Source organism: Oncorhynchus gorbuscha, linkage group LG13, assembly GCF_021184085.1.
Source record: "Oncorhynchus gorbuscha isolate QuinsamMale2020 ecotype Even-year linkage group LG13, OgorEven_v1.0, whole genome shotgun sequence".
In the NCBI taxonomy this organism is placed as follows: Eukaryota; Metazoa; Chordata; class Actinopteri; order Salmoniformes; family Salmonidae; genus Oncorhynchus; species Oncorhynchus gorbuscha.
In genome coordinates, this window is record NC_060185.1 from 97279960 (window position 1) to 97292459 (window position 12500).

The 12500-nt window shown below is 47.6% G+C and overlaps 1 protein-coding gene across 1 annotated transcript in view; it reads right to left on the reverse strand.

The window, feature by feature from the left end:
- Nucleotides 1-12500, reverse strand: part of LOC123993760 (catenin alpha-1-like) — a 263702-nt gene that overhangs the window by 207519 nt on the left and 43683 nt on the right. The window contains 2 exon segments of the mRNA XM_046296236.1: nt 6082-6201; nt 11780-11946. Of these exon segments, the coding sequence (XP_046152192.1) occupies nt 6082-6201; nt 11780-11946 (287 nt within the window).

Consider the following 12500-nt stretch of genomic DNA (forward strand, 5'->3'; position numbering starts at 1 on the left):
TGTGTGTGTGTATCCTATACTCTGTGTGTGTGTGTGTATCCTATACTCTGTGTGTGTGTGTGTGTATCCTATACTCTGTGTGTGTGTGTGTATCCTATACTCTGTGTGTGTGTGTGTGTGTATCCTATACTCTGTGTGTGTGTGTGTGTGTGTATCCTATACTCTGTGTGTGTGTGTGTGTGTGTGTATCCTATACTCTGTGTGTGTGTGTGTGTGTGTGTGTATCCTATACTCTGTGTGTGTGTGTGTGTGTGTGTGTATCCTATACTCTGTGTGTGTGTGTGTGTGTGTGTGTATCCTATACTCTGTGTGTGTGTGTGTGTGTGTGTGTATCCTATACTCTGTGTGTGTGTGTGTGTGTGTGTGTGTATCCTATACTCTGTGTGTGTGTGTGTGTATCCTATACTCTGTGTGTGTGTGTGTGTATCCTATACTCTGTGTGTGTGTGTGTGTGTGTATCCTATACTCTGTGTGTGTGTGTGTGTATCCTATACTCTGTGTGTGTGTGTGTGTGTGTATCCTATACTCTGTGTGTGTGTGTGTGTATCCTATACTCTGTGTGTGTGTGTGTGTATCCTATACTCTGTGTGTGTGTGTGTGTATCCTATACTCTGTGTGTGTGTGTGTGTATCCTATACTCTGTGTGTGTGTGTGTATCCTATACTCTGTGTGTGTGTGTGTGTATCCTATACTCTGTGTGTGTGTGTGTGTGTGTATCCTATACTCTGTGTGTGTGTGTGTGTGTGTATCCTATACTCTGTGTGTGTGTGTGTGTGTGTGCGTATCCTATACTCTGTGTGTGTGTGTGTGTGTGTGTGTATCCTATGTGTGTGTGTGTGTGTGTGTATCCTATACTCTGTGTGTGTGTGTGTGTGTATCCTATACTCTGTGTGTGTGTGTGTGTGTATCCTATACTCTGTGTGTGTGTGTGTGTATCCTATACTCTGTGTGTGTGTGTGTGTATCCTATACTCTGTGTGTGTGTGTGTGTATCCTATACTCTGTGTATGTGTGTGTATCCTATACTCTGTGTGTGTGTGTGTATCCTATACTCTGTGTGTGTGTGTGTATCCTATACTCTGTGTGTGTGTGTGTGTATCCTATACTCTGTGTGTGTGTGTGTGTATCCTATACTCTGTGTGTGTGTGTGTGTGTGTATCCTATACTCTGTGTGTGTGTGTGTGTGTGTGTGTGTGTGTGTATCCTATACTCTGTGTGTGTGTGTGTGTGTGTGTGTGTGTGTGTGTGTGTGTGTGTGTGTGTGTGTGTGTGTGTGTGTGTGTGTCCTATACTCTGTGTGTGTGTGTGTGTGTATCCTATACTCTGTGTGTGTGTGTGTATCCTATACTCTGTGTGTGTGTGTGTATCCTATACTCTGTGTGTGTGTGTGTATCCTATACTGTGTGTGTGTGTGTGTATCCTATACTCTGTGTGTGTGTGTGTGTATCCTATACTCTGTGTGTGTGTGTGTGTGTGTGTGTATCCTATACTCTGTGTGTGTGTGTGTGTGTGTGTATCCTATACTCTGTGTGTGTGTGTGTATCCTATACTCTGTGTGTGTGTGTGTGTGTGTGTATCCTATACTCTGTGTATGTGTGTGTGTATCCTATACTCTGTGTATGTGTGTGTGTATCCTATACTCTGTGTGTGTGTGTGTGTATCCTATACTCTGTGTGTGTGTGTGTGTATCCTATACTCTGTGTGTGTGTGTGTGTGTGTGTGTGTATCCTATACTCTGTGTGTGTGTGTGTGTGTGTATCCTATACTCTGTGTGTGTGTGTGTGTGTGTGTATCCTATACTCTGTGTGTGTGTGTGTGTGTGTGTATCCTATATTCTGTGTGTGTGTGTGTATCCTATATTCTGTGTGTGTGTGTGTATCCTATACTCTGTGTGTGTGTGTGTATCCTATACTCTGTGTGTGTGTGTGTGTGTGTGTGTGTATCCTATACTCTGTGTGTGTGTGTGTGTGTGTGTGTATCCTATACTCTGTGTGTGTGTGTGTATCCTATACTCTGTGTGTGTGTGTGTATCCTATACTCTGTGTGTGTGTGTGTATCCTATATTCTGTGTGTGTGTGTGTATCCTATACTCTGTGTGTGTGTGTGTGTATCCTATACTCTGTGTATGTGTGTGTGTATCCTATACTCTGTGTGTGTGTGTGTGTGTGTGTATCCTATACTCTGTGTGTGTGTGTGTGTGTGTATCCTATACTCTGTGTGTGTGTGTGTGTGTGTGTATCCTATACTCTGTGTGTGTGTGTGTGTGTACTCTGTGTGTGTGTGTGTGTATCCTATACTCTGTGTGTGTGTGTGTGTGTATCCTATACTCTGTGTGTGTGTGTGTGTGTATCCTATACTCTGTGTGTGTGTGTGTGTGTATCCTATACTCTGTGTGTGTGTGTGTGTGTATCCTATACTCTGTGTGTGTGTGTGTGTGTATCCTATACTCTGTGTGTGTGTGTGTGTGTATCCTATAATCTGTGTGTGTATTATCCTATAATCTGGATGTGTATATCCTATAATCTGGATGTGTGTATCCTATAATCTGGATGTGTATCCTATAATCTGTGTGTGTATTATCCTATAATCTGGATGTGTATATCCTATAATCTGGATGTGTGTATCCTATAATCTGGATGTGTATATCCTATAATCTGGATGTGTGTATCCTATAATCTGTGTGTGTATTATCCTATAATCTGGATGTGTATATCCTATAATCTGGATGTGTGTATCCTATAATCTGGATGTGTATATCCTATAATCTGGATGTGTATATCCTATAATCTGGATGTGTGTATCCTATAATCTGGATGTGTATATCCTATAATCTGGATGTGTGTATCCTATAATCTGGATGTGTGTATCCTATAATCTGGATGTGTGTATCCTATAATCTGGATGTGTATATCCTATAATCTGGATGTGTATATCCTATAATCTGGATGTGTATATCCTATAATCTGGATGTGTATATCCTATAATCTGGATGTGTATATCCTATCTGAACAGCCTAGTGATGCTGCTCATCCCATTACACAGCAATGTCACCTGGGAAAATTCATCAGGAAACACGTCACTTTTTAACTACAGCTTTACATGACGGAGGCCCATTCCACAAGAACACCCCGTCAACGCAACACCCCGTCAACGCAACACCCCGTCAACGCAACACCCCGTCAACGCAACACCCCGTCAACGCAACACCCCGTCAACGCAACACCCCGTCAACGCAACACCACCCCGTCAACGCAACACCCGACCCCGTCAACGCAACACCCGACCCCGTCAACGCAACACCCGACCCCGTCAACGCAACACCCGACCCCGTCAACGCAACACCCGACCCCGTCAACGCAACACCCGACCCCGTCAACGCAACACCCGACCCGTCAACGCAACACCCGACCCGTCAACGCAACACCCGACCCCGTCAACGCAACGCAACACCCGACCCCGTCAACGCAACACCCGACCCGTCAACGCAACACCCGACCCGTCAACGCAACACCCGACCCCGTCAACGCAACACCCGACCCCGTCAACGCAACACCCGACCCCGTCAACGCAACACCCGACCCCGTCAACGCAACACCCGACCCCGTCAACGCAACACCCGACCCCGTCAACGCAACACCCGACCCGTCAACGCAACACCCGACCCGTCAACGCAACACCCGAACACCCGACCCGTCAACGCAACACCCGACCCGTCAACGCAACACCCGACCCCGTCAACGCAACACCCGACCCGTCAACGCAACACCCGACCCCGTCAACGCAACACCCGACCCCGTCAACGCAACACCCGACCCCGTCAACGCAACACCCGACCCCGTCAACGCAACACCCGACCCCGTCAACGCAACACCCGACCCCGTCAACGCAACACCCGACCCGTCAACGCAACACCCGACCCCGTCAACGCAACACCCGACCCCGTCAACGCAACACCCGACCCCGTCAACGCAACACCCGACCCCGTCAACGCAACACCCGACCCCGTCAACGCAACACCCGACCCCGTCAACGCAACAGTCGACAGTTGCACCCCTCTAAGCAGGGTAATGTAGTGAGGTCTGCACAACGCATCACCGGGGGCAAACTACCTGCCCTCCAGGACACCTACACCACCCGATGTTAAAGGAAGGCCATAAAGATCATCAAGGACAACAACCACCCGAACCACTGCCTGTTCACCCCGCTATCATCCAGAAGGCGAGGTCAGTACAGGTGCATCAAGCTGGGACCGAGAGACTGAAAAACAGCTTCTATCTCAAGGCCATCAGACTGTTAAACAGCCACTACTAACATTGAATGGCTGCTGCCAACACACTGACACTGACTCAACTCCAGCCACTTTAATAATGGGAATTGATGGGAAATGTAAAATATATCACTAGCCACTTTAAACAATGCTACCTTATATAATGTTTGCATACCCTACATTATTCATCTCATATGCATACGTATATACTGTACTCTATGTAATACATGTATCACTAGCCACTTTAACTATGCCACTTTGTTTACATACTCATCTCATATGTATATACTGTACTCAATACCATCTACTGCATCTTGCCCATGCTGCCCTGTACCATCACTCATTCATATATCTTTATGTACATATTCTTTATCCCTTTACACTGTGTATAAGACAGTAGTTTTGGAATTGTTAGTTAGATTACTTGTTGGTTATTACTGCATTGTCGGAACTAGAAGCACAAGCATTTCGCTACACTCACATTAACATCTGCTAACCATGTGTATGTGACAAATACAATTGATTTGATTAAATTGGCTAGTAGCTACTGTGGTATTTACAGGAAACGTGAGCTACAAAACCAAGAATGTCTTCCTTGCCAGCCACAACAAAACGCAAGGCAGTAACGTGAACTGAAAACAAGAAATATCTTCAGTCACTCAGCTCCTCAGACTCCATCTCTCGTAGTGGGAATAGGGCCTCGGTTGCTAAGCCACCTAATAACCCCCCTCTCCCTCGCTACATCTCTCCACCCTCTGTCACACCATCTCCTTCCGCTCTAACCCAGAAACATCCCGCAGTACAGACCTGACTGCTGTCTCTTGGCAGCCATCTCACTCCCAACCTCCCCCCAGCCAGACAGTCCAGTACATACCTGCTGTCTCACTCCCAGCCAGACAGTCCAGTACATACCTGCTGTCTCACTCCCAGCCAGACAGTCCAGTACATACCTGCTGTCTCACTCCCAACCTCCCCCAATCAGACAGTCTGTCTCACTCCCAACCTCCCCCAATCAGACAGTCCAGTACATACCTGCCCACTCCCAACCTCCCCCAATCAGACAGTCCAGTACATACCTGCTGTCTCACTCCCAACCTCCCCAATCAGACAGTCCAGTACATACCTGCTGTCTCACTCCCAACCTCCCCCAATCAGACAGTCCAGCCAGACAGTCCACATACCTGCTGTCTCACTCCCAACCTCCCCCAATCAGACAGTCCAGTACATACCTGCTGTCTCACTCCCAACCTCCCCCAATCAGACAGTCCAGTACATACCTGCTGTCTCACTCCCAACCTCCCCCAGCCAGACAGTCCAGTACATACCTGCTGTCTCCCTCCCAACCTCCCCCTGCTGTCTCACTCCCAATCAGACAGTCCAGTACATACCTGCTGTCTCACTCCCAACCTCCCCAGACAGCCAGACAGTAGAGTACAGTACATACCTGCTGTCTCATTCCCCCAGCCAGACAGTCCAGTCCCCCTGCTGTCTCCTCCCAGCCAGACAGTCCAGTACATACCTGCTGTCTCACTCCCAGCCAGACCTCCCCAGCCAGACAGTAGAGTACAGTACATACCTGCTGTCTCATTCCCAACCTCCCCCAGCCAGACAGTCCAGTACATACCTGCTGTCTCACTCCCAACCTCCCCAGCCAGACAGTCCAGTACATACCTGCTGTCTCACTCCCAACCTCCCCCAGCCAGACAGTCCAGTACATACCTGCTGTCTCCCTCCCAACCTCCCCCAATCAGACAGTCCAGTACATACCTGCTGTCTCACTCCCAACCTCCCCCAATCAGACAGTCCAGTACATACCTGCTGTCTCTTGGCAGCCATCATGTTGAGTTTGTCCACCTCTGGTTTCAGGGCCTTGTACTGTATGCCCAGGTCCTGCTCTGTTCCAGCGTTACGCACCTTCATCAGGTTCTCCTCCACCTAGAGGGGTTACAGAGGAACACACGGTTTAGGGTTCTCTGCGCTACTTGGTGGACTAGGGTTCTCTGCGCTACTTGGTGGACTAGGGTTCTCTGCGCTACTTGGTGGACTAGGGTTCTCTGCGCTACTTGGTGGACTAGGGTTCTCTGCGCTACTTGGTGGACTAGGGTTCTCTGCGCTACTTGGTGGACTAGGGTTCTCTGCGCTACTTGGTGGACTAGGGTTCTCTGCGCTACTTGGTGGACTAGGGTTCTCTGCGCTACTTGGTGGACTAGGGTTCTCTGCGCTACTTGGTGGACTAGGGTTCTCTGCGCTACTTGGTGGACTAGGGTTCTCTGCGCTACTTGATGGACTAGGGTTCTCTGCGCTACTTGATGGACTAGGGTTCTCTGCGCTACTTGATGGACTAGGGTTCTCTGCGCTACTTGATGGACTAGGGTTCTCTGCGCTACTTGATGGACTAGGGTTCTCTGCGCTACTTGATGGACTAGGGTTCTCTGCGCTACTTGATGGACTAGGGTTCTCTGCGCTACTTGATGGACTAGGGTTCTCTGCGCTACTTGATGGACTAGGGTTCTCTGCGCTACTTGATGGACTAGGGTTCTCTGCGCTACTTGATGGATTAGAGTTCTCTGCGCTACTTGATGGATTAGAGTTCTCTGCGCTACTTGATGGATTAGAGTTCTCTGCGCTACTTTAGGGATTAGAGTTCTCTGCGCTACTTTAGGGATTAGAGTTCTCTGCGCTACTTTAGGGATTAGAGTTCTCTGTGCTACTTTAGGGATTAGAGTTCTCTGTGCTACTTTAGGGATTAGAGTTCTCTGTGCTACTTTAGGGATTAGAGTTCTCTGTGCTACTTTAGGGATTAGAGTTCTCTGTGCTACTTTAGGGATTAGAGTTCTCTGTGCTACTTTAGGGATTAGAGTTCTCTGTGCTACTTTAGGGATTAGAGTTCTCTGTGCTACTTTAGGGATTAGGGTTCTCTGTGCTACTTTAGGGACTAGGGTTCTCTGTGCTACTTTAGGGACTAGGGTTCTCTGTGCTACTTTAGGGACTAGGGTTCTCTGTGCTACTTTATGGACTACCAGCACCACAAGTGTATATTTCATTATTGGATTTCCTTTGGTATCATTTTAGGCCAGACACCACCACCTTGAGTATTCTTTGCTCACTAAAATAATCCTTATCTGACACGTGAAATGTTGAATATATATTCAACCATATCGGCAATAGGAGAACGTGCGAGTGAGAGCTGGAAGGAAGGAGAGAATCCCAATCTTCCCTCTATTTGATCGTGTCAGTGGCAGGTTCTGAAAAGCACAATGGAAATATATATTATATATAATATATATATATATATAATATAGCCTTGGGGAACAGCAGGATCAACATTCAGGTTGAACGCTCATTCAGCATCCTCATATTCAGATCCCATCATGCATTTCATAAGTGTTTTGGCCCAAATGGCACCTTATCCCCTACATAGTGCACTACTTCAACCAAGGGCCCGTGGGTTTGAGCTCTCTAGGGCCTTAAGGCTCTGGTCAAAAGTATTACACTGTGTAGGGAAAAGGATATCATTTGGGACTCTGGAATCTGTGGTAGGAAGCGTGTTCTTTGCCGTGAGCTGCCAACACAGTCAACATGGTTCCCTTCCACTCAACAGTCCATTAAAGACCAGTGCCTCAGCTACAGTTCATGCTAAATTATTCAATAGCTACTAGCTGCTACAACAGAAAAACTGTTAGCCCTCCCCATCTTTACCATAACACACACTAGACATCTCATCCAGTATAGAAGGCCCCGTGTTCATGTTGAGCTGTGTTAATAATGCAAAATAAAGAAAGGAACTCCCATGAACATCTGTGAAGGGAACAGAAGAAGAAATACTTCCTGAAATACCCTTCCGTGATGGAAAGTTACGCATCAACTTCCTCCTCCTGTCGACAGTCAACTGTTTTCCGTCACAAACAGCACCCTAACTCTCTATACTAGTGCACTAGTCTGCATCCGAAGTTGCCCCCTATGAGCCTTCACTATAGAAGTATTTGACCGGAACAATCCTCGTCTCTGAATGTGCCAGATCATGCATCCAAAACAAAAAGCTTGTTTGTTGTTGTCTGTAGTTCCTGGGTAGTAGTCCTCTCTGTCTAGAGAGAGAAACAGCTTCTGCAGGAGTCTAGGCCACATGTTAGCGAGCCACACTTTACTTTTCCACACAACGCGCGAGAGAGGCGATGTGTCCTAATACTGTAACTCTAGGCAGGGCCCCTCTCCTATCGGTTCTAGTAGCGCACTATGTAGGGAATAGGGTGCCATCTGGGGCTGTAACCAAACCCTGGGTGACGACTGAAATCCCATCAATAAACTCATGTCTAATAAAAATGTAAAAACATATTCAGCCATCCATTGTGAGAACCGATAAAATATACAAAAACAGGCTAGCTGTAGCCTCTTCTATTGAGACCCGAGGCTAGGCGCAGCCTCTTCTAAAGGCCAGAGGCTAGGCTAGGCGCAGCCTCTACTATTGAGGCCCATGGCTAGGCTAGCTGTAGCCTCTTCTATTGAGCCTAGGCGTAGCCTCTACTATTGAGGCCCGAGGCTAGGCTAGGCACAGCCCAGTGTCCAGAGCATGTCAGGACTTCATCTCTAACATGATGCCAGTGTCCAGAGCATGTCAGGACTTCATCTCTAACATGATGCCAGTGTCCAGAGCATGTCAGGACTTCATCTCTCTAACATGATGCCCAGTGTCCAGAGCATGTCAGGACTTCATCTCTAACAACATGATGCCAGTGTCCAGAGCATGTCAGGACTTCATCTCTAACAACATGATGCCAGTGTCCAGAGCATGTCAGGACTTCATCTCTAACAACATGATGCCAGTGTCCAGAGCATGTCAGGACTTCATCTCTAACAACATGATGCCAGTGTCCAGAGCATGTCAGGACTTCATCTCTAACAACATGATGCCAGTGTCCAGAGCATGTCAGGACTTCATCTCTAACAACATGATGCCAGTGTCCAGAGCATGTCAGGACTTCATCTCTAACAACATGATGCCCAGTGTCCAGAGCATGTCAGGACTTCATCTCTAACATGATGCCCAGTGTCCAGAGCATGTCAGGACTTCATCTCTAACAACATGATGCCCAGTGTCCAGAGCATGTCAGGACTTCATCTCTAACAACATGATGCCCAGTGTCCAGAGCATGTCAGGACTTCATCTCTAACATGATGCCAGTGTCCAGAGCATTTCAGGACTTCATCTCTAACATGATGCCAGTGTCCAGAGCATGTCAGGACTTCATCTCTAACATGATGCCAGTGTCCAGAGCATTTCAGGACTTCATCTCTAACATGATGCCAGTGTCCAGAGCATGTCAGGACTTCATCTCTAACATGATGCCAGTGTCCAGAGCATTTCAGGACTTCATCTCGGACTTTGCTGCAGCCCCGAGATGAAGATACTCAGTTACAGCAAGAGCACTGCCTCAGTTTGTATGAGTCTAAAAAATTTAAAAACAGCACCCTATTCCCTATATAGTGCACTTTATTTAACCAGACCCCATGTGGAATAGGGACTATAGAGAATACGGTGTCATTTGGGATACGGACCCTAGTCAAAAGTAGTGTACTACATTAGGGAACACTGCCATTTCCAACACGGCCCGAGTGTCTGGACGCCACTAACCCGGTGAAGTGGTGGGCTATGAACAGATTCATGATAAAGACAGGGATAAAGTGGAAGAACTGAATGCTAAGAGCCAGTAGGGGAAGGGTTTTAAAATAACCAACTAGAACACAGGGTGGAGCCTAGCCCAAACGGAAATACCACACATAGCTGTGGAGGCTCTCTAACCTCAAGAGCAGAAACTTGTCTTTTTCAAATCTTCTCCTACTTAGTTTCATAGTAAATCATAGCGTTTCTGTAGAATCCTGGGCCCCGGGTTCATAAAAAGTCTTTAAAGAGTGCTAATTTAGCTGTCTATATAATCTTATGATGTGTTAAAATAAAGACAACACTGATCCTAGATCTGCACCCGGAAGTCCAAGATAATTAACGCATACAGGTCATAGTCATTTCCTGTTCAACCTGCTGTCCTGTCCGAGGCTTGAAGAATGACAGATGTCGGCCATTTTAGATCCCGGCTGTAAAAGTGACTCAGACACACGGAGGTCATTGTGTCAAACAACGTCGTGGTGTTGGTGTGTTCCCATCAGAACAGGTTACTCACTGACACACACAGAGAGAGATTGTGTTCTGAAGCTGAAACTAAGAATATGTCCCAGATAAAAACATAAACTCAGAGACCAAGGACGAGAGGTCAATTAGAGTACTAACGATCAATGGGAAGTTTTTTTTTTCTGTAATAGGGAATTATTGATCAGTGGTTTAGAGACATGGGAGGAATAAGTCTTCTGAAATAGGAATCTTGTTATTTTGGCCACGTGGCCCAGCTTGATTGCGAGGAATTCTAAATTGGTCAACAACAGGCTTGGGCTGAGTTATAAAACTACATGCTGTCCCCATTGTTCTGTGGAGAGAATCCCTGAGGACAGGGGAGAATGACCATAACATCTATGAATAATCCTACTCACCCTTATTTGCTTTGGGGTTTGTGTTATTTAAGAGTAACATCAACTACTAACGGTCCCAAACGACACCCTATTCCCTACGGGCCCTGGTCCGAAGTAGTGCCCTACCCTACGGGCCCTGGTCCGAAGTAGTGCCCTACCCTACGGGCCCTGGTCCGAAGTAGTGCCCTACCCTACGGGCCCTGGTCCGAAGTAGTGCCCTACCCTACGGGCCCTGGTCCGAAGTAGTGCCCTACCCTACGGGCCCTGGTCCGAAGTAGTGCCCTACCCTATGGGCCCTGGTCAGAAGTAGTGCCCTACCCTACGGGCCCTGGTCAGAAGTAGTGCCCTACCCTATGGGCCCTGGTTAGAAGTAGTGCACTATATAGAGAATAGAGTGCCATTTGGGACTAAGACAACCGGAGATGATAAACAGTAAGGTCATCTCTATTGACTGGAGGTGTGTGACCTTGTTTAAGGTCAGGATTTTTGTAAAGAGGTAAAGACATGGACGACACACAGAAGCCCTTGATTAAAACGTTTTAGCCAAGACACCACAACGTTAGTTAGTTAAAACTAGACGTGTGGCTTTCTTTTCATAAAGGTGAATCAGAACTTATTTTAAGATCTGATTTATATTTTATCCGAAGCAATATAATAAATGTAACATTCAAGTTATTCATAATCTGGCTAAATATTTTATCCTATATGGAAGTTCAGTCATATCCACAAGAGCCCACATCGACAAGCTACCCATAATCCATCTGTGTATGTGACAAGTTAATAATGGTTTAGTTATTCATGTCTCTCTCTGTGTGTGTGTGTGTGTGTGTGTGTGTGTGTGTGTGTGTGTGTGTGTGTGTGTGTGTGTGTGTGTGTGTGTGTGTGTGTGTGTGTGTGTGTGTGTGTGTGTGTGTGTGTGTGTGTGTGTGTGTGTGTGTGTGTGTGTGTGTGTGTGTGTGTGTGTGTGTGTGTGTGTGTGTGTGTGTGTGTGTCTCACCAGTTTGAGTTGCAGCAGCAGTTTATAGACATCAGACATGTCGGCCAGAACCAGCAGGTGAGTGACTGCAGAGAGGAGTGCCCTGGCTGCACGGACCATGTTACCCCTCTTTACCGAGGAACAGGGGTCCTCTGCAAACTCTCCCGATGCCTGCTTCATGGATTCACCTGAGGGACAAGGACAGGATATTACCGTTGAGACATGAGGGTTCGTCCTAAATTACACCCTACACAAGTAACCATTGTCCGAGCCAGAACAACTCGGGTTCCCGTCCTCTCTGGAACCAGCCAGAGAGAAGAGGGGAACCAGCCAGAGAGAGGAGGGGAACCAGCCAGAGAGAGGAGGGGAACCAGCCAGAGAGAGGAGGGGAACCAGCCAGAGAGAGGAGGGGAACCAGCCAGAGAGAGGAGGGGAACCAGCCAGAGAGAGGAGGGGAACCAGCCAGAGAGAGGAGGGGAACCAGCCAGAGAGAGGAGGGGAACCAGCCAGAGAGAGGAGGGGAACCAGCCAGAGAGAGGAGGGGAACCAGCCAGAGAGAGGAGGGGAACCAGCCAGAGAGAGGAGGGGAACCTGCCAGAGAGAGGAGGGGAACCTGCCAGAGAGAGGAGGGGAACCTGCCAGAGAGAGGAGGGGAACCTGCCAGAGAGAGGAGGGGAACCTGCTGACATTTCAGTGTTAATTTGAGGCATTCATTACCATATAAACTGCAGAGAACATCTCG